This window comes from Puma concolor, chromosome B2 (genome assembly GCF_028749965.1).
Source record: "Puma concolor isolate L17-30 chromosome B2, mPumCon1.1.hap2, whole genome shotgun sequence".
Lineage (NCBI taxonomy): Eukaryota > Metazoa > Chordata > Mammalia > Carnivora > Felidae > Puma > Puma concolor.
Window position 1 is genome coordinate 64,523,476 of NC_141671.1, and position 26,173 is coordinate 64,549,648.

The 26,173-nt window shown below is 38.9% G+C and overlaps 1 protein-coding gene across 1 annotated transcript in view; it reads left to right on the forward strand.

Moving 5' to 3' along the window:
* The window catches only part of COL19A1 (collagen type XIX alpha 1 chain), a 349,065-nt gene that overhangs the window by 245,735 nt on the left and 77,157 nt on the right, over window positions 1-26,173 (forward strand). The window contains exons 18-19 of the mRNA XM_086707174.1: window positions 14,121-14,171; window positions 21,430-21,474. Coding sequence (XP_086563300.1) covers window positions 14,121-14,171; window positions 21,430-21,474 — 96 coding nt within the window. The remainder of the gene's footprint in view (window positions 1-14,120; window positions 14,172-21,429; window positions 21,475-26,173) is intronic.

Below are 26,173 nucleotides of genomic sequence, written 5' to 3' on the forward strand. Positions count from 1 at the left end.
TTGCACGGTTTGAAGGTTATGATTATACTGCCTTATACAGAGTTAGAAGGGTAAATTAGGGTGTAATATTGAATTCATTTACTCAGCAAATACTTACTGATCATCTATCACATGTGAGTCACTATTATAAACATTGAGCATACAGTAGTTTAAAAAAATACATAGTGGGGTGCCTGGGTGGCTCAGTTGGTTAAGCATCCGACTTCAGCTCAGGTCATGATCTTGTAGTTCATGAGTTTGAGTCCCACATCCGGCTCTGTGCTGACAGCTCAGAGCCTGGACACAGAGCCTGGAGCCTCCTTCGGATTCTGTCCCCACTCTCCGCCCCTCCCCCGCTCGCGCCTTGTCTCTCTCTCAAAAATAAATAAACATTTTAAAAAAATGTTTTAAATAAAAAATACATAGCAACAAACTAACAAGCTGCAGACAAGCTCTCCCTTCAGTAACTTACACCCTGTTGTGTGTTGGGGGTAGTTATGGTTAATAAGCAAGTCAACAGATAGACAAAAACATTTCAGTTTAGCATGAGGTGATACAGGGGAACAAACTGGGCAATATGAGAGTGATTGGGGAGAAAGTTGTTACTCTAGTTAAAATGGTCAAGATGGCATCTCTGAGCATTTAGATGATGTTACTTGAGAAGAAAAGCATCCCATTTGAGGGTCAGAGCAAGAGCTATCCAACTAGAAAGATCAGGAATTCAAACGTGGGAAAGAGCTTGATGTATTTAATAAACATAAATGAGCTAAGAGAAAAATAGTGCCAGAAAAGGTTTTGGAGCTGAATGGCTTTTAACATGTAGGGCCTTATGAGGGTGGAAGCAGGTGTGTGGGATGGGGGTAGTAATGAGTGGCAAGGAAAATAGCCAGTCACATCTCACTTTTGTAAGTCTTGGGATGGCATTTTTATCTGAGGTGATTAGATTTTTGGGGGGATCTGATAAAATTACTTTTTCTACTGATAATTCTAGAGGTAACATCATTTTTAGCACATCATTTTTAGTCTTTGCATAGCCTGAGAATAGAGTTGTTTGCTGAGAGAAAACAAGAAAACTGACCAACTTCACATTAGCCCATTTAATTTCAGTCTTGCCTGAATCCAGTAGATACCATGTCTTTCGTTAAAGATGGAGACTCTCTTCACATTTAAGTCAGTCTTTCTTTTTCTCCACAACTAGACCTGATGCTTCTTTTGTGCTAGCTTTTGGGTTGGGTCAGATGAGTAATCACAGCAATGAAAATATATGCCCTCAAAACACCATGGCCCTAATGGCTTTCTGCACCTGTACCCCATTATCCATCACTACCCCCAATTTTTAAATCTTCCACCTCCAACTTTATCAACTGTGTCCCAAGAACTCAAGGTACAAAGTTATTGTTTCCAGCATATAGCAAGGCGCACCTCTAAAACATGTTAGTACCCCAAATTCTGGACTACCAAATAAAGTGGGTGACAAGAACTGTCTGATTTAAAACATTTAATTTCTGGTTAAAACACCCTATATGTGACTATGTACATTTTGAGGCTCATCATGTCTAAATGGGAATCCAGTTCATATTCTTAACATCCCTTTAAAAAACCTTGAACTGATCAGGGTTTTATCATATGTCTCAGTTTTCCTTTCAGCAAAGAACCTAAGTCTCTTTGGTCTATTAAATGGCTAAAGGCCATGTACTATAATGATAATCTCTTCAGAGAAAATGAACCTAACCATTTATTTGAGTCAATGGGAATAGTAATTTCACTTCTTAATAAAAATAAGATGACTTCCTCAGATTTAAAAATAAAGACACATAAGACTTATAAAATAGAGACAGACATGGCCAGTTAATCATTTTCATTACCACTTGTCCCCCACTGGGGTCATGGTCCCAGACAAAACAGCTGTTGCCACATTGCTAAAATTCCAGTATCACCTTGTGTGGCCACAGATTACATAGTCTTGCATGTGAGGCAGCTGGGGGTTTCAGGTTGAGAATTTGAAAACTAGCACTTGGGCTCAATTGCACAATTACTTCTCTTTTTCTGTCCATATGAACAGCAGCAATAGGACAGTATGAGCCACTTTCTGACTTCCTAAGTTTTTTTACTAATGGCACCTACACTCTGGAGGAAAAGGATTTTACCTTCTTATAGCCACTGACTTTTCTCGTCTTGGATCATGTTATTGAGCCAACTATTAAGACTTCTGAATTGACAGGCATTATGTATTGCAATGATGGGACAAAATATGTGATATCCTTGATATATGGTCACTAAACTGGTTATTAGGTGGGCCAGTACATAGATTAAGCACCATTTCTTTGTGGTAGATAAACGCTAAGGTTTTAATAAATCTGATTGTCTGTTGAGAGAGATTCAGAATGGGAGACTTGTTTCCTGAATAATCTTACAGTTTGTATTTGATGATATAATTTCCAAAATCATCTCTGTAAAGTATTTAATTTTACCACTGTATGACTCTGTGAGGTAGGCAAGAAAAGATTATCTCCCTTTTAACCATAAGAAAACTCTAGGCCTTGAGAAATAGGGGCTTACCTAACTCCATGCAGTCAGTTTTCTCTGCACAGCTACTACTAGTAGAAAACTGTTTGGATCAAAAGTGATTACAGAAGCAACAAATTTTCATTATTTATCTGGGGGATCTGAAACATGGAAGAAAATACTATAGAAAATTAGACTTGAAGGTCCTTCAGCTATATCTGTAATTTCATTAAAAAGTAAAAAGATCTGAAGCAAATACAGCAAATGGTTAGAATCGAACAACATTGGATTGTGGATTCATATTATTTTCTATACTTTTCAGCATGCTTGAAATATCCCAAATTTATTGTAGGAAACAGGAAAAACATCCTACGGGCTAGGTTAATGTCAGGGTAATATCACCAATAACTTCCCTGGCGTAAAGTGTCAGCATCTTCTCTTTTGCCTGAAATCCTTTGAAGGGGCTGTTTTAAAAATAAAATCATTAAGTATTTTTTTCTAGAATTTAACTGAATGTACCCTTTGTAACCATGGTATTCAGTTAAGCCAAAAATCATCATTTGCAGATTTATCATTACTACAACCTATAGATCAGAGAGAATCCTTGATGTCACACATTCAAGTTGAAATTGGAGACTATAATCACACCAAAATGGAACCTACAGATTGTTCATTTTGCTTTTTGCCAGACTGTCCAGAATGTCCCCAACTATTCGGATTTTGCACGAGCTCTCGGCCGCTGTGTAACTTGGCAGTGTATAAGCCAGTGCCATCAACCTGGTTATCTTAAGTCCCAAGCAGTTTGCCTGGAAATCACATTTTCTCTGCACAGGAAGTGTTGTCATTCTACCAACATTTTTAAAGAGAGTAAATGTTATCACTTTATTACAGTAAACGAAAGCTCAAAGCATTGATAGGTGCAGGCTGTGTAAGCCAGATTCCCTTCTGGTTTAGGGGCTTATGGGGAGATTCCCGAGGTCACACAAGGGGGTGGAGGCACAACTTGTTCTCCAAGTATGGTTTTTGTTGGTGGTGAGCTTTGGGGGACGCCACTGGATATAAGTAATTTGTTTCACACACCTCCATTCTTACTAGTTTTCATACCCCTGTGGTTTTTATCACCTTGTGCTGGGTCAGTGATGTTGTTCCTGTGGGTGGCAAGCCACTCTCAAGATTCCTGCTGCTCCTGATATTGCAGGGAGCTGACAAATGATATTTTTCCTTTTGCAGGACATACTGCAGAGAGATGAGTATGAAACATTTTATGGATGGATAAGCAGAATAACAGTGTTAGGGGAGGAATCATTATTTTTCTAACCATTATGCTACAGAAATCAGTCAAAAATGTCCCAGATTATCAACAATGCAGCGGGTTTTATACCAATTAGATTGATTTGTTTCACTGTATCAGGAAAAATAAGCTCCTTGGAAAACGATTTTTGTCTCCCTTGGAAAATAAAGTGTTAAAAACTTATGAGCTTCATAGCATAATTTAGAAAATCTGCTTTTATGAAATGGGTTAATTATACCCATTGAGCGCATTCACTGTCACAGTCTCACCCTCCCACTCTTGTTCCAAAATGACAAGTAAAACCAGGGACTGTGCAGTTTTGGAAAACAATCAGGTCACATATTGAGTATTTTGCTTATTCATACAACCATAAACTGCCTATGCTTGAGTTCCCTCAATTACACAGCTCAGTATGCAGGCCAGAAGAGACAAGCCCAGCTCAAGTGAGCACTTCCTGGAATACACAGAGGAATGAGTTTGAAAAATGTCCAAAGTGGCAGATGTGAAAAATTCCCATTCAAGATCCAGAAGCTGCTTTTGCTGCAATTCCTCACCTGTTATTCACACTGTTTCTGAACTTCTGAACCAGGGATGCTGGCAATATCTTGGATTGAGACACTTAAAAGCTATTGATCTTTCAAAGTATGGTGCAGGTATATGCCTCTGTGGTGGGGGAAACTGGCTGAGGCAAGAGAAGATCATGGATCACAGTGTTGCTCAGAATTTCCAGAGATTCACCAAGAATGAATGTGTGGCTGCTGGCTTCTAACAGAAGTGTTACTTTTGTTAGAGGAAGTCCCCAAAAGATGTCCTTGATGAAGTGAATTGTTGTATCACTTAAATCCTTTAGATTTCGAGAATGCTAATACACAGATTTCTCTTCCACAACAAATACAATAGCGCTATTGTAGTTTTATTTGAAGGGTATTTCATTTTCTCTACTAAGTGTGACAACTTTCCATGACTGTTCTTCAGTGCAATTTCACGCTCATAAGAATTTCAGCTTCCCAAGCAGTATTATTCTCCTGGTTGGTCTTTTTCCACTAATTACAATCATTTTTTTTTATTTTTCCTTTTCTTCTATCATCTCATAAATACTAGGACTCTTTACCCCTCATTTGGTGTCATTTGAATTTTAAAACTTATTTAAGGGGTGCCTGGATGACTCAGTCCCTTAAGTTTCCGACTTGATCTCAGCTCAGGTCATGACCTTATCATTCTTGAGATCGACCCCAAGTCCCTGTCAGGCTCTGGGCTGACAGCACAGAGCCTGCTTGGGACTCTCTCTCTCCCTCTGTCTCTGCCCCTCCTCTGCTCGTACTTCCACTCTCCTAAAATAAATAAATAAACGTTTTTAAAAAGTTATTTAAGATGCTGATCACCATTGCCAACTCCTCCCCCCCCCCCAAGAAATCATCCTCTCTTTCTCTCTCTCTAATCTAAGCCCTCCATGATTTTAACATTTCTTGTGTCTACATGTGGTTCCTCTCTCTTCTCCTTATGCTTCTTCCAGTCTGGTCACTTTCCTCTTGATCTCTTCTTGGCATCCAAATCTTAGAAAATATGTGTCTACACCATGTCTCATAGCTCTGTTTGTCTGTTTGCTTGGCCCTTACTGATTCTGTATCTGATTAAGAGATTCTGTGATGTTTTATCATTGAATTCCCTACTTGATTCTTTTAATCAGCTTTAAGATAATTGATATTTTATTTTCCTATCTGGCATCCCTCTCACTGTGAAGCAGATAAAGGAAAGAGTTAAAATTTCAAAGCTATGAGGTCAGGCTGACTTGGAGTCTAGCTCTCATCAACTAGATGTGTGACCTTGGGTAAGAAAGTTAACGTTTTGTATATGTAAAATAAAGATAATGCCTACCTCATTGGATTGTTGTAAGAACAAAATGCAATTATATATGCCCCAGATACACAGTTACTATCAAAGCATAACTATATTTACTTATTAATATTATTATCATTAGTTCATTTTATCTTTCTCTGCTTATTATTTTCATCTTTCTTTCCCTGGATTTCGCCCAGCTGCTACCATTTCTGAAGTGAAAGTGTTGATACCTTCCCCAATTCATGCATTATCATTCTCATATAACGTTTTCTTCTATCTGCTTTGCTCCTTTCCTGATTTTCTCTGTTCAGGTCTTTACAGAGTAAACTTCATTTAAGAATGTTAATCTAAGTATATTCATTGACATATTCATCATCCAAAAAAAAAAAAAACAACTCAGTATATTCAATATTCAGTGTGGATGAAAACATCTATTTCAGGATGAGGGCACTTTCAATTTCATGATTGTGTCTTTGTGTATTGGCCAAACAAATGAAATATGTCCTGCTTAGTTTGAAACCAGAGTTTTACCTGAGCTTATTCTCACTGAGTCCTCACCTCTTACAGTCAAAGTTAATACTAAGACTTAATTCAAAAGAAGTAACTCCATTTCTCAGAACCATGTGCCAGAAACCAAGAGGCCTGGGCTGATGGTGGTATAAACAAAGAATTGGCCTTCGAGATTCTCATCCTCTCTCTTCTGTCTCCCTTTGTATTTTGGCGCTATCTTCTCCTGTCCCTACTCCCCATGTACCATCCCTTTACTCCTCCCCTTCTCTGTCCCATTCAACTTGCTCTCAAGAAATATTTAATAAATGATTCATAAGAATATATTAGAATGGAACAACTCTTAGACTTGGTTCTACCATTTGCTTATTGTGTGATATAGGGGAAAATCTCTGTTTTTTTCATCTTACGAAGAATATAATAATACTTCAGTTATTATAAAAATCAAATAAGATAGTGTGTTTTGCAATCACATTACCCTGCCATCCAAGAAAATACATGAAAACAAATTTAAAATTACACAGAGTTGGGAGTGCCTGGATGGCTCAATCCATTAAGCATCTGGCTGTGGGTTTCAGCTCAGGTCATGATCTCAAAAGTTTGTGAGTTTGAACCCTGTGTCAGACTCTGTGCTGACAGTGCAGAGCCTGCTTGGGATCCTCTGTCTCCTTCTCTCTGCTCCTGCCCTGCTCATGGTCTCTTTTTTTTTTTCTTTTTTCTTTTCTTTATTTATTTTTAATTTCTTTCTTTATTTCCCTGGATTTCTTTATTTATTTTTCCTTCTTTCTTTATTTATAATTTATATCCAAATTAGTTAGCATAGAGTGCAACAATGATTTCAGGGTTAGAGTCCTTAATGCCCCTTACCCATTTAGCCCATCCCCCCCCCCCCACAACCCCTCCAGTAACCCTCTGTTTGTTCTCCATATTTAAATTTTTTTTCAACATTTATTTATTTTTGGGACAGAGAGAGACAGAGCATGAACGGGGGAGGGGCAGAGAGAGAGGGAGACACAGAATCGGAAACAGGCTCCAGGCTCTGAGCCATCAGCCCAGAGCCTGACGCGGGGCTCGAACTCACGGACCGCGAGATCGTGACCTGGCTGAAGTCGGACGCTCAACCGACTGCGCCACCCAGGCGCCCCTGTTCTCCATATTTAAGAGTCGTGCCCTGCTCAGAATCTCTTAATCTCTCTCTCTCAAAACAAGTAAATACACTTTAAAAAAAGGAATTATACAAAGTTATATATATGAAGCATTAGTATTACATCTCCCAGGAACATTTGCATTTGAGCTGGTGATAAAACCAAACAAATAAATTAAACTTTCAGGGGCACCTGGGTGGCTCAGTCAGTTAAGCATCCGACTTTGGCTCAGGTCATGATCTCATAGCATGTGAGTTCAAACCCTGTGTCAGGCTCTGCGCTGACAGCTCAGAGCCTGGATCCTGCTTCCTATTCAGTGTCTCCCTCTCTCTCTGTCCCTCCTCCACTCACACTCTGTCTCTGTCTCTCAAAAATAAATAAACATTAAAAAATTTTAATAAAATAAAATAAATCAAACTTTCTCTATGCAGTTTTAGGCATAAACCAGGAAGAAGGTGGCATATTTTCACCAATAAGGGCTCCTCTCCAGGTCCTTGAATTTTACCTACTACATACTGTCTGGCTACATTCCCATTGTAATCCTAAAAAAGGAGAGCTTGAGATATCTATGTTGAAATGTAAATCTTCTCCTGGCTTCAGAAATCATTATTTTGTAGTTTGAGAGTTTTCAGCAATTTTGAGCCGTGGGGGCTGGGAGTGTTGATATCTACTTAGTCACTAAAAATGTGTAGCAGAAGCATAGCATTTTCAGAAAACTAATCCATTATAAAATTACAACCGTTTAACTTACATAATTAAATCCTGAGGGACAATGAAAAAAATTTCATTTAGAGCAAATATTTAAGATTAAAAAAAAGGTTCTGTGTTTAAAAGAAAGAATTGATTTCCCAAATATTTTCTATCTAAAGAGTATTATTGATTTTTCTCTCAGAGTTAGGACACAACTTTCTATGTTGTAATTTTGCTCAAAAATCCATCCATAAGCTTTTTTCTACTTAACTAGAGCTCACTGCAGCTTTGTTTTCAATTATTTAGCCATATTCTTAGATTAATCTAAATCTGTTGGCCCTGTATTCTAGGAGTTTGGAAGCAGCAAGACTTCTGCTAGTTTTGCTACCATTTCTGGCTGAAACCAAAACCAACAAGCAAGAAGTTAGCTTTCCCCTCAAATTTTTTTCTTGTAGAAATAACAACTCTTTTTTTTTTGTATCTTTCTAAAATTTTATTTGAGAGAGAAAGTGCATGCATGCCAGAGAAGGGGCAGAGGGAAGGGGAGAGAGAGAATCCTAAGCAGGCTCCACACTCAGCATGGAGCCCAACATGGGGCTTAATTCCACGACCCTGGGATCATTACCTGAGCCAAAATCAAGTCAAGCACTCAACCGACTGAGCCACCCAGGCACCCCTCTTGTAGAAATAATAATTCTATTGAGTTCGGCAAACCTTTGTGGGGAGGGGAAAGGTACTATGTACCACATCTTGAGTTGTAATCAGATTTAAAAAAGGTTAAAACTCCTTGTTTCATTCCAACTGGAAAGACAGTGTACCAAAGCCCACATAATCAGTGTAAATATGCTTTATATATACTAGGTTATATATGATATTATAGATGGAACTATATAAGAGAAAACCTTAGCTTTTCCAGCGACTACTATATATTGAAATATGCTTCATCTTACCATTCGTATGAATAACTTTAGGCTTCCTAATTATATTTTTTTTAACCAAAGGAAAAATAATTACTGTTCTCTTCTTTTTCTACCAGCCATTAGAAACTGAAAATATTTCTTGAAAATTAGCCCAAATGACTTTCAATAACAAACCTTCAATCTGTTCTTACTGCAAAGCTATTTTTTAGCATGTTTTGAAGAGAGTTGACTAGTACATCTTTCTTCACAGAGGTTTTGGTATTTCAAAGGTTGCAACTGAAATTAATTGGAAACCCACAGGGCCAGAAGGCAGTTTTGTATAACCTGAAAATATGTATTTGTGAATCCTGAAAGGAGTCCTTAATAAGAGATTGAACAGCAATGGTGCATGGAGATAAGTGGCACCCAGATGGCTCAAGGAGGCTTAGTCAGCAGTTAGGAAAAACGAAGGGATGCTTTTAGAGAAAAGGAAAACAGGAAAATGGTTCAGAGAGGAAGATCGGAGAGGAGGTAGAGTAACTGTGGAATCATAGAGATTTTGATTCAGAATGCTAGGGTGTGATAAAGCTGAATCAAAAGGTCTTAGCCCTGACTTGCATAGAGATCTTACACCAAAGACCAGGGAAGGGGACTGGGAGAGGGGCGGGGGAGGCGGCGGGGAGGCAAAAGTAGAGTTCTTTGACCTCTGTGTACTACATGAACTGAAAAGTGAAAGTACAGCCAAGACCAAGTCTGAAGAGTGTGGTTTTTAACACACTACTCTTCCTATCTTTTAAACTTTGGGAATCTGCAGCCAAAACTGAAATCTACAAAGAGGATGATAATACAAATAGCTCATCATTTTCACACCATGCATTTGATGACACTGGTTTCAGACATCATGATGTTTCATGATGCTTCTCTGTTTTCCACCTCTAGCAAGATTTTAGAAAACAAAACAAAACTCAATGGTATAAACGATTGCTGAGAGTATATACTCCCAAATTAACTGCAGCATCAATTCACTTCACACCAGGTATGGTTCTATGCAGTAGGAAACAACATCAGGATCTCTACCCATACCAGGTTTATGGACCTCTCAGATAATTACACATGAGCCCAGTTGGGTTCTGAACAAGTGTGTCTCCCTGGAATTCATGAGCATTTTAAAGCTGCTCTGTAATTGTATACTCATCACATTAACCAAGATGTCCTATGTCTCCCAACCCAATACAGGCAGAGTGAAGCAGAGCCGCCTAAAAGACAGACAGACATCGTAAAGGCATGATTTCTGTATGTCTACATGTAGGCTACTATCACGAGCAAGATATTGGGACATTTTTTTCTTTCCATAATCCTTCAACTGTTTTTCCTAGTGGAGTTGCTTGTTAGCCAAGGCTTATGTGCCCTCCATAGCTAGCTTCCATTCTCCACTGGGCATGGGTCATCTAAGCAACTCCTTGATGAGTCCTCATAAATGCAGACCTCAGAGAAAGTGACCTCTCAAGTGGAGCATCTACTAACACCATGTGGTGCCGGGAGACTGTCACTTACCACAAGTCTTTAACTTCTCCTTCCTCAGAGTTGATTGATAGTCTATAAGACTGACAGCTCTTACTAAACTTGGAAACAAATGTCTTGTTGGATCTTCGCCAGCCATGCATTGTACCAGAATAGCAAATAGGAAAATAGCACATCTCTTGGGGATGTGGCTCCAGAACAGCCAGTTCCAAGACCCCACAGTCTATGTTGGTCTTCCAACAATAAACAGAGAGTTGCTCTCCACGTTTATATGCATAGTGTTTCTCTGTAGTCACTGTCCCCACACTGAGGTGGTTTCTTTTTGCCAGTTTCAGAACAACCCAGTGAGCCATTGCCACACTGACTGCAGTCAGGTCAGAGGTAGACTGCCTGAGGACTCTATACTGGAGTCTTCTTTCAGTCACCTCACAGTTTCTTTAGCCCTCAGGGAGAATTTGTATAAAGTATTGCCTTCAGGGTAGACTGTTAACTGTAAATCTCTGTTACATTAAACCTGGAATCTGTGATACCCAATGTGTCCTCCTGACTAAAAGAACAAGAAAGAAAATGTCACCATAAATGCTCATCAGCAGATAAGGTAGTAGAGCCTAAAACTTTAGACTGACCCCATTTGGAGCACTACTTTGTGGATATGACATTTTATGGCAAGAATAGAACATATAAAATTGTGGAAGTAATTTTTATAGGTTTATTAATGCTGTGTATATCTGAATAATATTGTTCAAACTTTTCTATTGGCCAGAGTCTCTGTTCAGTGAGTTGTGCTCTTGATTTTGTTTTAAGAGAGAGGAGCAGTGCAGAGCCCTCCTGCCCTGCCCCTAGTGGTGTGCTCAACAGCAAGATCAGGATCCTGGATAAGGAATATTTTCTGGGTTTATGTAACACAGCTATACACTGTGAGGACATAACCAGTCTGTAAAAGATCAGACCTAATTCTCACCCATTTTTTTCTTTTCTTTTTTTTAATTTTTTTAATGTTTATTTATCTTTGAGAGATAGAAAGAGAGTGAGTGGGAGAGGGACAGAGAGAGAGGGAGACAGAATCCAAAGCAGGCTCCAGGCTCTGAGCTGTCAGCACAGAGCCCAATGAAAGGCTCAGACTTGTGAACCGCGAGATCATGACCTGAGCAGAAGCCAGACGCTTAACCCACTGGGCCACCCAGGTGCCCCTCACCCAATTTTTTCCATCCTGTTATTTTTACTATTCTCATCCATGCTTCTACCTGTTCTGTGCCATGTAACCCCTACCATGCTGTTCACTCTCCTGTTTATTTTTCCTTCCTTACTTTTGTCTTCCAGAGCCCCCTTTATGAAGCCCCCCACTTCTTATATCCTTTGACCACCCCCTCTCCCAACCTCTGCAAACAAAGATCAGATGCATTTTGAGTAAAGCTGTGGGTTGAGAGGAATTGGGGGGAATATTTAGGCATAATATCCCTATCATGGGTTGCAAGAATGTATCAAGATAGATGGGAGATGCAAAGAATAGTTAGAGGGGCCTCCTTCATCTACCTGGTGGGACTACATCTAAAGACAAAGTGCTTCTGTCTTCCCCTCCTGCCCTAATCACAGCATGGGCTCACAAGAAGTCCTAAATACAAGTTCTGTTGATTTTTTTTTTCAATTTCTGTATGTTAAGTAGAACGTAGAAGAGTGATCACCCATGTACTCTGGGGCACAGTTAACATGATTGAAAAAAATTACTACCAAAATTATTTTAGGCTGAGAGTCTGCTTTCAAGTTAAGATAGGAGAGTAGATGAGAACTGAGTTTGGGTCCAGCTGCCTATGTTAAATATTAGCCCTGCCACTTAGCAGTGGTGTGACCTTGGGCCAGTTAGCAATTTCTAACCCTCCATTTCTGTATCTGTGAATTGGAAATAATGATGGTAGTTACCTCTCAGTGTCACTGTAGGGATTAAATGAGTTAATGCACATAAAATGTCTGGTATAATGCCTGGCCCAGAGTAAATCCTGTATCAGTGTTTGCTATTCTTATTTGATTGATTCTTCTGCTCTATTTGAGACACTGTATTATTCTGCTATATTTGGGATCGTTAATTATTAATGCATTCAATGAGGATGAATGTGTACGAAGCTAAATTTACCCACCACATAACTGATTGGTGGGTATCTAATTGGCCATATTATCAACACACAATCAACATTCACCAAATGCCTACTATGCATATACCCATATGCTACCTGTTGATGCTACTACATATGGTGTCTAACATTTCTCCTTGCCTCATTATGTAGCTGCAGAAGGATCAATGTGTAAAGAATCTCATGTTCCCTGATTTTCAGAATGAGTGTTTAGTTTGCATCTTCTAGGCTAGAAACTTTCTTACAACTCCCAACCCAATTTTCCCTTCCCTCATTACTTCATCTAACTGACCTAGAATACACAAAGCTGGCTGATAGAAAAAGAACGTGAAAAAAATATAGTGCCATGAGAATTCTTTTCTGACATTAGCTCTGTTTTTATTTCAGCAAGGTAACAGCATCGTTTGTCTTTCCAATCATACTCAGCTCTGTTACTCGTGAGGCCTATTATTTTCTCAAGAGTTATATCAACCTGCTTGCAGACATCCATCATTACATCTTTGTGTCTTCTGTATTTAGTGACACAATACAAAGGTTCCACGTTAGGAGAGATCTTCAGACACAAGCTGTTCATAAGGAATACCAGTCATAAATGTTAACTGATGTTAATTTTTTTAATATACTTAAGGTGTTACCTGTATCAGTGAGTACAGCTAGTAATTGATCCTTACGATTTTCTTCAGTTTTCAAAGTTTTTAATTCCTTTTTAACTAAAATAATTTTTGTATAACAGTGATGTTTGATTTGCTCACCCTTAATTTTTCTTTGTATTATCTTCTGAGGTAAAATGTAAAGAACTTTGCCTCTGAAATATTTTCTCTCCTCTGAGGAGTTTTCGAGGTCTAGATGAAATATGCAGCCTCTTTTCTGACATTGCTGACTCTCTCTTGGCTTGAACCACTTGATTTAAAATAATGCTAAGCTTTGTATTTTCTTATGGCTCTCTCTCCCCAAAATGTAATCCCTGAAAACTCAGAGACTCTTCTCTTTTTCTCTATCTGGAATTTTTAGGGACAGACAGATGTCTTCTTCCCTGTCTACCCAAAGCTCAGCATAGTGCTTGGTGAACATTCCATGTCAGCTGAAAACCACAAGCATTTCAATATCTTAAGTCTGAGGTTTTTGAACAGACATCTTTTTCTGCCCTGAATGTCCATGTGCAGCCATTTTCACTCAACTAATTGAGACGAATAAAGTAATAGAAAAAATATTTTCCCCTATTTTCTAAGTTAACACATGGGCACACATTTCTATAATATATTGATCAAAGCCCTGTGAAAAGTGTCAAAAATAAACTGAAGCTACTACCTCTTCCCTGGAGGAGTTTTATGGGTGCGATATTTTTTAATAAAGAATGTGCTGATGGCTGACCTTCTGGTAAAATGTTACACGTTCCCACTTAGGACCCCTCTTTGGATTCATGCAGGATTTAACCTAGAGATACCTTTAGAAACCTGAAAAGCTAATGCCCTTGTAATTCTCTATTAATTAGAATTTTTAACTAAACACGCTCTTCCTTTTTTCTGAACTGGAAGATTCCGAGAATTCTTGGACACATTCTTTAAATTCACATTGTTCTGGTGTTTACATATTTATCTTTGATTTATTTCTAATACAGGGACCTCCTGGAATACAAGGAGTACAACAGACTCTTGGATATCATAACGATGTATGTATGGCTTCTTTTTTTTCACATCTTATACACACAGAGATTTTATGTGATCATGTATTTGGAAAAAGAAAACATTAATCCCTAAGTGTTCAGACTTTGAAACATAATCGCATGTAGTTAATATCTTTCTGCACTGAAAGTATGTTTCAAAAAAATGTATTTTACTCAGCATCTTTTTACAAAACCAGGATATTATTTTTATAAATTAAAAAAAATTACTTCAAAGTTTGCAAAACGTCATGCAAAAAACTAATGCAAAAACCATGTTTCACCATCTATACTGCCATATGTCCAGTTTCTCTCGGGGTAGAAATAGATTGTTTGCTGCCTTGAAGCTTGAGGAGCACACTAGGTGATGGATTTCTCATCAAAACCAATCACTGCTATGCCAAAACCTCAAGCAAACTTTCCATACCATAGGCCAAGACTAGGAGTCTCCCACCTTTCAGGGAGGAGCCACTTTTAATGGGAGCCACTTCCCCAAGGTTTTTAAATTGCAATCAAGATAGATGGAATATTGACCTGGTGGTACCTGAGTAGCAGAAAGTAAGACAGTTTTACTTTCTGTTTTCCAAGGAAAAAGTGGGTGCTGGCAATGACATAAGACCCAGAGACCTAAGTGAAACCATTGATTGACTCCTCATTTAATAAGTATTTGAGGTCTGATCACTCAGAGTGAGTCATTCTATTCACTGACTAGGATCCCTTCTAAACCTGATAGCTTATTGTTGATACTTTGTGGTGAATAATTGTGCCCCTATACAAAAACAAATTCAAGGATACCCCCTTTCTGTCTCTCCTCTATGTTCTTGCTTTCCCTTTTTATAAATTCCTCTGACTGCTGTCATTCTTCTCTGTTTAGAAATCTCAGAGAGATGCTATATGCCAGCAAAGGCCCTGAAGATAGCAGGTGCTCAGAAAAATGTTTATTAAATGATGAGCTAATGAGTTTTAAAAATCCCAATTCTTCTTTGATCAGATTGCACTCAACATAAAGACTGTGGAAAGTGTGGAAGGCTTGTTACACTTCCTAAGTGATCCTGTCTTATATTTTCTCATTTGCTTAGGTTTTCTAGGGAGTATTCTACTAGGAAGGATGTTTGGGGTATATTTTATAATTCTTTATTAAACATTTTTCTGAATAGATCTATACTGGCTTTTTTAAAACATTAAGGCTTGGAACAAGTGGGGAAAAAAAGTGAAGCGTATCTAAAATTAATCAGTTAAAGTACAATGCTTTTGTGTAATGACATCTAGTGTCACAAAACAGGATTTATCATAAATGTTTCAAAATAATGAGAATGAGTTGGCTCTGATGTCACAGTGTCAGCTAGAAAAACTTAAAGAGCACACTCTATTACTATCACCTTTGGTATAAAATTTACCAAGTTGCTACTCAGCTACTTAAATATTTGCTATCCCTTGCAAAACTTTTAAAGCTCATATCTTCACAGGTCTCCCAACACTACTTCTATATATAGTTTATCTTGCCGATGAGTCAGTTTTTCCCCTTAAATGAAGACATATGAAGCATTTATATTTTAGTCTAAAGTTGAGAATGTAAATTTTTAACTTGAAGGTTATATTTCAAAAAAAAAAAAGGGGGGGGGGGGTGGGTGGGGGATGACCAAAGCAGGCAAGTGGAGAATCTTGCTAGTAGCAAACTTTGTAGTACTTTGAAGTTAGCTATTGTCTGGCCCAAAATAACTCCAGCTATGTATCCTTATTGCCTTTACAGGACTGAGGCTCACAAGTATTTAGTCCACAAGTGCTCAAAATGTGGCTTTGAAGCTGGAGTCTTCCTGGTTAGAGAGGAGAGACCATAGCTTTTCTTCCCCCAAATGATGCACTATAGCCACTTAGCATCAAAAGACTTTAGACCCATCTGAGATTTAATGGAAGGTAGCTTCCCAAAAACTTTACTCTGTTTCACTCTGAGAGTAGTTAGTTAGGCCTGTTAGATGAGCCCCACCAGAATGGTTGGAGGAGGTAGGGCCCACGTTCTCAGTACCTACACTGACCAATATTTCTGGATGGTAACCACTTCATCCCCACCCACAGCTTCACAAAGGAAAGGGCCAAGTGTGCCATGAGCAGCGAGATGCGTGTTTTCATTTAGCAGTGACTTCACCCACCTGCCCCATCTGTTTTGGATACTGAGGTGGTTTCATTTTGCATTTCATTGCATGCCTGGTGGTCTGGCTGTAGCTTAGGAGAGCGAAAGAGAGAGAGGAATATAAATGAAACTTTCTTAGATATTAAATAATGGACCATGTATTGAGACATATAAAGTAACATTCCAAGGTTAAAATAATCATCCCTTTTAAATTGGCATTGATTTATGTAATGTCTGCACTTGAGCTCTGGACCTCAGCAACTCAGCTCCCAGTTGTGCAGCCTGGATTCTGCTGAAGCAGCCACCTGTGGGAGGACAAGCAGCAGGTGACTCAGACACACCTCCTCCCCATTCTGACTTGAAGAGCCCACAGTCCCAGGAATCCTCAAAGGCAAGGGAATTGTCCTGTGGCCCCTGTATAGGAGTTGGTCTTTTCGCCTATAATTTTCCTTCTGTCTTCTGGAGGGAGAAGCTCAGGTATGAGAGACCTTGTCCCCACAAATCAAAAAGGGAATGGGGAAAAAAGGAAGTAAGGAATAGGGAAACTAAAGAGTAAGGTTGGGAACAATATGTAAATGTGTTTATGTGTATTTTTGCACGCCCACTTGAGGCTGCAAAGAATAAAAGGTAGATTTCCCTCTCCATCACAAAAATAATTTACAAACAGCTGCTCCCACTCTGTGAGATTGTTTGCATGGAGCAACAATGCTGAGAATATTCCCCTTAAGGAAAATCTGCTCACAATCCAGCAAACTGCTCTTCATTGTCTCTAACTCTGGGAATTTTAATAAAAATTTGATAGGCTCTGTCAACTGCTAAAGCCATCGGATCCAGAACTTCTCACAAGAGTCTAGATGGGGAAAAAAGTATCATGTGTGGAGGCCAAGAACGGGCGGATTTTACATCTGATAATTGTTTTTAAAGATCCACATTGAAAATGCACAGTTGTGTGATCTTCCATCATCACACTCGGTGTAATTTGCAGAGAACCAGTCTCAGCTTTTGGAGATTGACGCTGCGCCTCCCAGCAGCCAGTCTTCTGGGCCCAGAAGATTCAGAAATGAAATTTAAATCCTAACGTCCTATGTCTTCCTCCCTATGAACTGTCTCTTGTGGTCCAATCTATACATGCCCAGGTACATCCCCTTCTTTCCAGAGAATACCTTCTCCAAGTCACATGCAATAGCTTGAGTCTTCCCAATTGCCTGACGTAGGTTTCAAAACTCTCACTCATCACTTCCCATAAGAGAACAGAGGACAAGTTCCGACATCGCCAAATTATCTTTTTTTAAGTTTATTTTGAGAGAGAGAGAGAGAGGGAGCATGAGCCAAGGAAGGGGAGGGGCAGAGAGAGAGAGAGGGAGAAAGAGAATCCCAAACAGTTTCCTCTCTGTCAACACAGAGCCCAATGCAGAGCTCGTTCCCATGAACTGCAAGATTATGACCTGAGCTGAAATCAAGAGTTAGATTCTTAACCAACTGAGCCATATAGGCAGCCCTGACTACTCAAATTCTTGAAATGGCCAGGCAGATTAGCACCCCACACCACAACCCTCATCACATCACCACAGGAATTTTTAAATAAACACATTTAAAATGATGCAACTATTACATTTATTCAAAAGGTGTATGAGAACCCGTTCAAATGACATGGCTCCAGTGTACAAATGACCTAGTAAAATTAGAACAGTATCTGTGGCAGAATGCTAGATTGCAGAAACACAAGGGCTATGTTTCTTATTATTTCTGTAGAGCCAAGTAATTGTCTGGTGAAGTTAGTTTGGAGAAAGTAGAGAGCAAGATCTCACATGTCAATGCTGCTGAAGTTCAAGTTCACATCTGCCTTGCTTATTGTTATCCCAAGATTGGAGGACAGCTCCAGAGGCCACTGAATATCCTTGATTAGATGGATTTCCTGGTCTAGCTATTGAATGAAGCAAACATACGGTGCTCTGATGGGCAGTAAATAGCCCTGTTTTTCCTCTGGGTGTAAAAGCCACCAGAAAAAAAAAAAATCAAGATTTTAGAACAGTACAGCATATGGATAGAATAATATGAGCTGGTGCTATAGATGCAGTTTTTCATCTCAGTCACAGCGTCTCTGATATCCTGTAGGGTGCTGAGAGGTGTGATGGGAGAGGGATCTAAACCAAGATGCTGTATTGTAATATGATCTCACCTAGATGCACTTTGGGTGCTCTTCTGTGCTGCAATTCAAGAGCATGGGGCCTCCCAATCCAAAAACCATCTCTGGATAACTCATGTCTTACACCAAAGCATGTTCCAGCTTTCCCAAAAATGTCCTACCTTAAACACAGCCAGGGAGAGGTGCTGATGGGTTGTATACACTGATTGGCATCATGTCCAAATGGCTAGTATTATCAGACAATGCCTCAAATTTGTTTTATGCAGGTTGCATCCAAGCGACCTATCATTTTGGAACTGCTGATTCTTTATGTATGTGTGTACATGTCTTAGGGTTTCATATCTCATTTTCAAGTATGTCCCTGTAATAATTTACAGCTCAGGATTTTGAGAATACAGTTTTTATTTTCAATTTAGACATTTCAGATGAAAGTTAAATAGGAAAAAATGAGAAAATGTTTGTCACAAGACCAACAGTAACAGCAGTTATAAACTACTTATTTTTGATTGAAGTAGTATGAATAGCATGGAAGGCATATTTGAAATGTCAAATTATAGTAACAGTGATCTGAATGAGTGCCTCTGGATATTTTTGTTGTTTAAATGTTCCCCTAATTTTGGTGTGCCTGAGTGGCTCAGTCAGTTAAGCGTCCAACTCTTGATTTCAGCTCAGGTCATGATCTCACACCTTGTGAGTTCAAGCCCTGCATCAGGATCTGCACTGACAGCATGGAGCCTGCTTGAGATTCTCTGTCTCCTTCTCTCTCTGCCCCTCCCCTGCTCGCATTCTCTCTCAAAAATAAATAAACATTTTTTTTTAAAGTTCCTCTACTTTTAATTTTTTCTATCAACACAGATATTTTATTTTATTTTTAAGCTTATTTATTTATTTTTTTTTCAAAGTTTATTTATTTTTGGGACAGAGAGAGACAGAGCATGAACGGGGGAGGGGCAGAGAGAGAGGGAGACACAGAATCGGAAACAGGCTCCAGGCTCTGAGCCATCAGCCCAGAGCCCGACGCGGGGCTCGAACTCATGGACCGCGAGATCGTGACCTGGCTGAAGTCGGACGCCTAACCGACTGCGCCACCCAGGCGCCCCTAAGCTTATTTATTTTGAAAGAGAGGCAGAGAGAGAGAGCACAAGCAGGCTCCATGCTAACAGCATGTGGAGCTCTATTCAATGAATGATGAGACCTGAACCAAAACCACGAGTCAGACGCTTAACTGACTGAGCCACCTAGGCACCCCAACACATGTATTTTAATAAAAAGATTTTAATGAGAAAACACATAAATTCGAATTATAGGCTTATTTATTCAACAAATATTTGTTGAATGTTTCCTGTATGTTAAGTACTGTGCAAGGAATGGGGCATTCAATTCCAGGTCATCATGGAGCTTATATTCTAGTGTAAAAGATGCAAAATTCTTTACACAAACACAAAATTAAAAATATTAGTAAGTATTATGAAAGAAAACTACAGTATCCAATGAGAAGATGAGAGGAGAACCTGTCTGGGAGACCCGCAGGAGGCTTCTGTGAATGGCATCTTCTAATACTTGAGACCTGAAGGATGATGAATAGTTGCTAACTGGACAAAGGGTGAGGACAGAGTGATGACTTAAAGGGTGAAATGGGAAGTACCTTGCTCCATTTGAGAAGCTAAAAGAAAGCTGTTCCAGACGGAAATTCTGAGGGAGAGCAGTGGCTACCATGATCCTGTAGAGGAAAATGAGTTCAAGTCAGGTGGGATTTTGATGGCTTTATAAAGGATTAGAAGGAAGGGGCTCAGAATCTCTCTCTGACTTTATATAGAAAATGTAGGTGTATGGGGAGCAAGACTGGATTATAGAATGCCAGTTAGGGAGCAACTGCAATAGTCCTGGCAAGACATGATGATAGCTTACCTGGAGTGAAGACAGGTAGTGTGAAGAGAAGAGACTTGGGGAACAGAGAAACCAGGCTGGATGACTGATGGGACTTGAGGAATAAGGAGGAGGGCGGTGTTAACAATGATAGACAGAGTGAAGAAGGAAGACTTCTATGGAAGGGAAATTTTTCAGATTTTCTTTTTTTCCTTGGTTTTCTTTCTTTCCTTGATTTTTTTTCAATTGTAAAATGAAATTACTATGCATTTTAACAAGTAACTATAGAGATACATTCGGAAGAAGTCAATTGTTATTACCCCACTTCTGGGCTAATGAATGTTAACAGCATGATGTAATACTCTCATCTCTCTCTCTCATATATGTATGTATTATTATATTTTTTAATTTTCGTTTGAACCTCTTGAATATGAATTTTTTTCTAGAATTTACAAGTGTATACAGCAAGTAGAAAATTTGATACATGGGTCAAAACTCAGGAGATGTGTGCTGGGTTTGTAAAACTGTCCATCTTTGTATAGATGATACCGAAGCCATGGGAGCAAAGAAGGATGCCCAGGAGAAAATGTTGAGTCACAAGAGAAAAGAGTCTGGACATAAGTCCTGAGGAAATCTAACCTTTACCCGTTAGGTGAGGAGAAAGAGGACAGGTCAGAAAAATAGGAAGATACTAGGAAAGTGAGGTATTATACAAGTCAAGAGAGTGGCAAGTGCAACCAAGAGGTTAATTAATGGAATGTCCGTTACAGTGAGAAATAAAGATATCATTAACAATGTTACAAAGTCATGTCAGTGGAGTTGTTGGTGACCAAGTAATGTTGCCAGGCATTAATTTGGAGTAACGACAGTTTGCCCTTGGAGGTGTGGTATTTCTCCCGAATCATCTCCTGTGGGGGGGAAGTCACAGAAGATAGATAGTATCTCCAAAATTGGAGTTTTTCAAGAATATTTCACAGAAGGTGAGAGAGGCAAAAATGATTGAGATGGTATTCATAAAAAGCTGTTACGGCACTATTATCTTACTATATTTTTAATGCAGGGGCTGAGTGTTCCATTAAACATAAATGGACTGTTTTTGTATTTATATTTGTCTTATGTTTACCTAGGGAAACCTTGGTGAATATGGAGCTGGTGGCCCAAAAGGAGAGAAGGTAATCAGATTTGCCAAAGTGAACAAAGCAACCGGGGTTTTACATCTACCTATGCATTCACATGTCAGGGGCAGTCCTGCTGCCACACGGAGTTCTGTCCCTGGGGAGCCCGGCCTGCAGGGGCGCAAGCCTCTCCGCCTCCTGACCAGACAGAGGGATTAGGCACTGAGGATTTGCTCCTCAGTGAAGATTGCTGAATAGCAGTTGGCTACAAGTAAGAGGAAGGGGAAATAGCTGGAACAAGGGAAATGAAATTGGAACACAAGCTTTGATTCATAAAGCGATGTTTCATGAATCTGTGCAGGTGGCAAAAAAAAAAAAATTGAAGACCCCCTTTAGCAAACTGCCTCAGGCTCAGGCTCCCTATTTTTGTGTCATCTTAAGTACCCATACATAAACCATCATGGGGGCATTTTTTGGTGGAGTTTTATCATGTGTAATCATTATTATTTCAAAACAGTTTTAAAATTAAAATGCTAATAAATTTCTATTGCATTTCTCCTCATCATCAGTCACTGGTTTAATTATGTGAGCTGTGAAGATGACAGATTCACTTGCCCATTCAGAAAGATGTTTCACTCTGATTTGATTCTGAAATTGTGATGACCTTGAATTCAGTGTGAATGTACCATTGTCAGGAAAAAAAACAATGCACATTAAACCTACAGACAGAGATGAGTAGGTCTGAAAATACTCTGAGGGAATGTGTCCTGTGAGTGCTACTTTCATTCATTCACCCAGTAAAAATTCTCTTGATTGAGAGCAGGGTATTTCGACATGAATTCGAGAAAATATGACTTCCGCGCCTTATAAATCAGTGCAACCAATCTATTCAAAAGACCATACATCTATCACCAGAAAATATTGCTAAAAGATGGTCTCAACAGAAACTAGAAACTTCTTTTAAATTGACCATTGAAAATGAAATTTTCTGCAAAAAAAAAAATAAGTAAAACCTTGACATTCTTAAAAAGATATCCAGAAAGTATTGATTATACAGCAATAATAAGGCATTTATGTGTCTAGGATTGTACGGGTAGTACATTAGCATTATTTTCTGTAATCAAATAGCTTACAGAATTCCTACACCACCGTGACAAACACATTACATTTTAAGCAATTACTACTGCGCACATGTGGGCTAATGGGGGAAAGAAAGAAAGCCACAAAGCTTGTCACATAGGACAGCTGAGCAAAGAAGAGTGCTGTGGCACTTTTAAAGTATTTAAATGATGATTCATTTATTGAAACAAAACAGCTGGCTTCTGTTTTGCTATGTTCATTAGGAAACATATGTTACTTAGGAATTCTTAAGACCTCAATGATGAGAAATTTGATTCTGTAAAACAGGTGTATTTCAAACTCTAAGGACCTTTTCTATTGCTCAAAATCTTTTCTAGTTGCTTCAGAATCTTAAGTGGAATTAGAAAAAGCCAGTGGTATAACTGTTCCCTCCTCCCACCCAGAGGAATAACCTAGAAGAGTCTACAGGGAGCTTGATGCAGTACCTGATATAAATGTACATATGAAATGATTTGTAAGAATTCTAATTAACAGGAGAAAGACTCTGCCAATAAATAATGCATAAAATAAACTGAAAGACAGGCATAGCACTTGCTGGAAGAGTAAGGTCACCTCTACCTCTACCTAAGGTACTAAATGGTTAGTATCTGTTATGAATCAATACATTCATTTTTTAAATTATAATGCTGTTCATGGGTCACCATAATGAGAATTTAAACCTCCTTCAAGCTGCCCTCACAGATCTTTGCTTGCACCGATAGTGGACCTTGGTAGTTCTCAACCCTGGCTGCACATTGAGATCACATGGGGAGCTCTTAGAAAATACTACTGCTCAGGCTTCACACCCAGAGACTCTGATTTGCTGTGGAGCCCATACCTGTGGTTGACTTGGTGTCGAGTCTATATATTTGAACCCATGTAAATAAGTCTGAGGAAATATGTTTAAAAGTGCTTCAGATGATTGTAACAGGCAGTCAGGAGTGAGAACCACTGAGTGGTGGAAAGAACATGGGCTCTGGGGTCAAAATTCATTGTGCCATTAACTAACTACTTGTGAAAATCACTTCATTTCTCTGAGCATCAGTTTCCTCATCCATTAAATGGGCATAATTGTGTCTACACAAAGAGTTAATGGCCGGATTGAAATCAAATGAGATGAGATGAGCTTACCCCAAAACACAATACCTGACACATATTAAGGTTCCACTAAAGATTTGTTCCTTTCCACTCATTCACTCCAGACTTTCTTCTCACGAAGTGTCATTTCTCTGTCTTTGGTATTCATAGCTGTTGCCATCCTTAACACCTGGTCTTGTTCATCTTTGCACCTCCCACCATAATTTTGACAGAGAAAGGACCCAATTTATATCATTGAACAAAAGATTTAGTCAGAAGTACAACTTCAACACATAAGTGATTTGTTATTGCTGTAGAATACATCACTTCTCAACGCAAAATAGAATCACGAAAGCAGCCTACCCAAAACCCAAGCAGCAGAATCTACACACAGGTCACCCCAGGCTTAGCAGCCACATCCTGTATCAAGAACACCAAAATACAAGGAGAAACACCAACGGACACTAGTGGCTACTAGTAACTGGAAGTAGAGACCATGGCAGCCATGTGACCAGGCGACCAGTGTTAAAATGATGATACCAGCTCTACAGCTTTCCTGAGACTGGCAGAATGTGGTGAAGGAATAACATGTTTACAGATTGGTTGAGGAGAACTATTCCTTTATATAGACAGTGGAATAAGGTAGCAGCACATCTAAGGACTACTATGAAATTAGGAGGTATCTTTTGGGGCCAACTGACAGGAGGAAAAAACTAAGCCTCAATAGCACCAGGCCTTTCAAATAGCTTTGAAAGTGTCAAATTAGAGGACAGCTTTTCCTGAAGCTCAGTAAATTCATCTGCCTTTCAACTGCTAGCCACAGTGATAAATCACTGAACATTCATTTTAAATATGAAAACCAACTCCTCATGTGTCTAAGATTCAGATATGAAATGCTTTTGTTTACAGAATTTTATATGAGGGAATAGGTCCCTAAGATTTCCTCTAAGTCCAGCCTGACCAAGTACCACTCAGAGAGGTGGACCCATGCCTCTACTGGGTCCTTCCTCTACATTTCAATGGAGACTTATTTACATGGGTTCAAATATATAGCAGCTCTGAATATAATTACTCTTCTTCCTTATATAATCTCCTCTACTTCCCCTTTGGTAGCAGGTAGATGTGACTTTAATAGTAATTTCTAGACCCCTTCCCTGATTTCTACTTTTATATTTTGCAGATTAGTCTAACTACTAGGCATGTTTTTCCTTCACCCCTATGCACTGGGGATTTTAACACCTACCAGATGAGTAACAGGATGGTCACTCTGTACACCCTAATGCTCAGACAAAGCCAGTTGTTTATTTTCTCTTTACAACCAACATTAATTGGTTTTTTAAATGTATCTACCAATTTCTCCCTCTTCTTATTTTGGATAGAATTTATTATATCTAGAAAAAAGAATAGTTTCTGCTACAGTGTGGTTAGTATAAGACTGGTGATGGTACATTAAATGTTTAGGTTCAAGAAGGAAAAATACATTAATAAAATCAAGATTAATTTTAAAAAATATATTCCACAAATCTAGAAGAACCTTCTGAAAAATGTGATCTTCTGTATCAATTGCACATGACAAACTCCATCTTCCTCTAGTGTAAAGTCATAAGATATTGATTTAGATAGAAATGTGGAAATAAGCCAACATTTTTGGGACTGTAATAAATTTTTATTTGAAGTATTTTGGGTGGACTGTTGTTTGAGGCTTCAAAATAAACAGATAAACACATCCATAAAAGGGGGAAGATATAGAGATGTGCACTACAGCATTTGTTTATAATAAAGAAAAGCTGGAGACAACCCAAATGCCTATCAATGGGGCTTGGGTAAACCCTGGTATATAGTAACATTATAGAATGCTGTCCTGTGGTTACAATGAGTGAACTAGATCTATATGTATCAATAGGAATGGATATTAAAAACAACCTTGAGGGGCGCCTGGGTGGCGCAGTCGGTTAAGCGTCTGACTTCAGCCAGGTCACGATCTCGCGGTCTGCGAGTTCGAGCCCCGCGTCGGGCTCTGGGCTGATGGCTCAGAGCCTGGAGCCTGTTTCCGATTCTGTGTGTCTCCCTCTCTCTCTGCCCCTCGCCCGTTCATGCTCTGTCTCTCTCTGTCCCAAAAATAAATAAATGTTGAAAAAAATAAAAATAAAAATAAAAACAACCTTGAGTGGTAAAATGCAAGTTATAGGATATCATATACCCAAAAAAAGCTATTTATGGAATTTGTTTTAAATATCAAATAATATATTATTTATGATTACATATATGCAGTAAAAGTGAAAAAACATGGACTGAAAAATATAAACACTACATTCAAGAGAGTGGCTTCCTCTGGGACAGAAATAGAAGGGGAAATGTAGGAAATTTCTTCTTAGATTGCAAATTTTTGTAATACTTTCATTTGGGGTACCTGGTACACAGAGGTTTGACACATTTGACTTTATGTTTTCTATATTTTTTTGAAAATAAAAAATGTGTAAGAAAGGTGAAAAAGGTATATGCCCAGAAATACCATGGTGAACATCATTTTGCAAAAACGCTTTTGAGGTTGGAAAAAAAA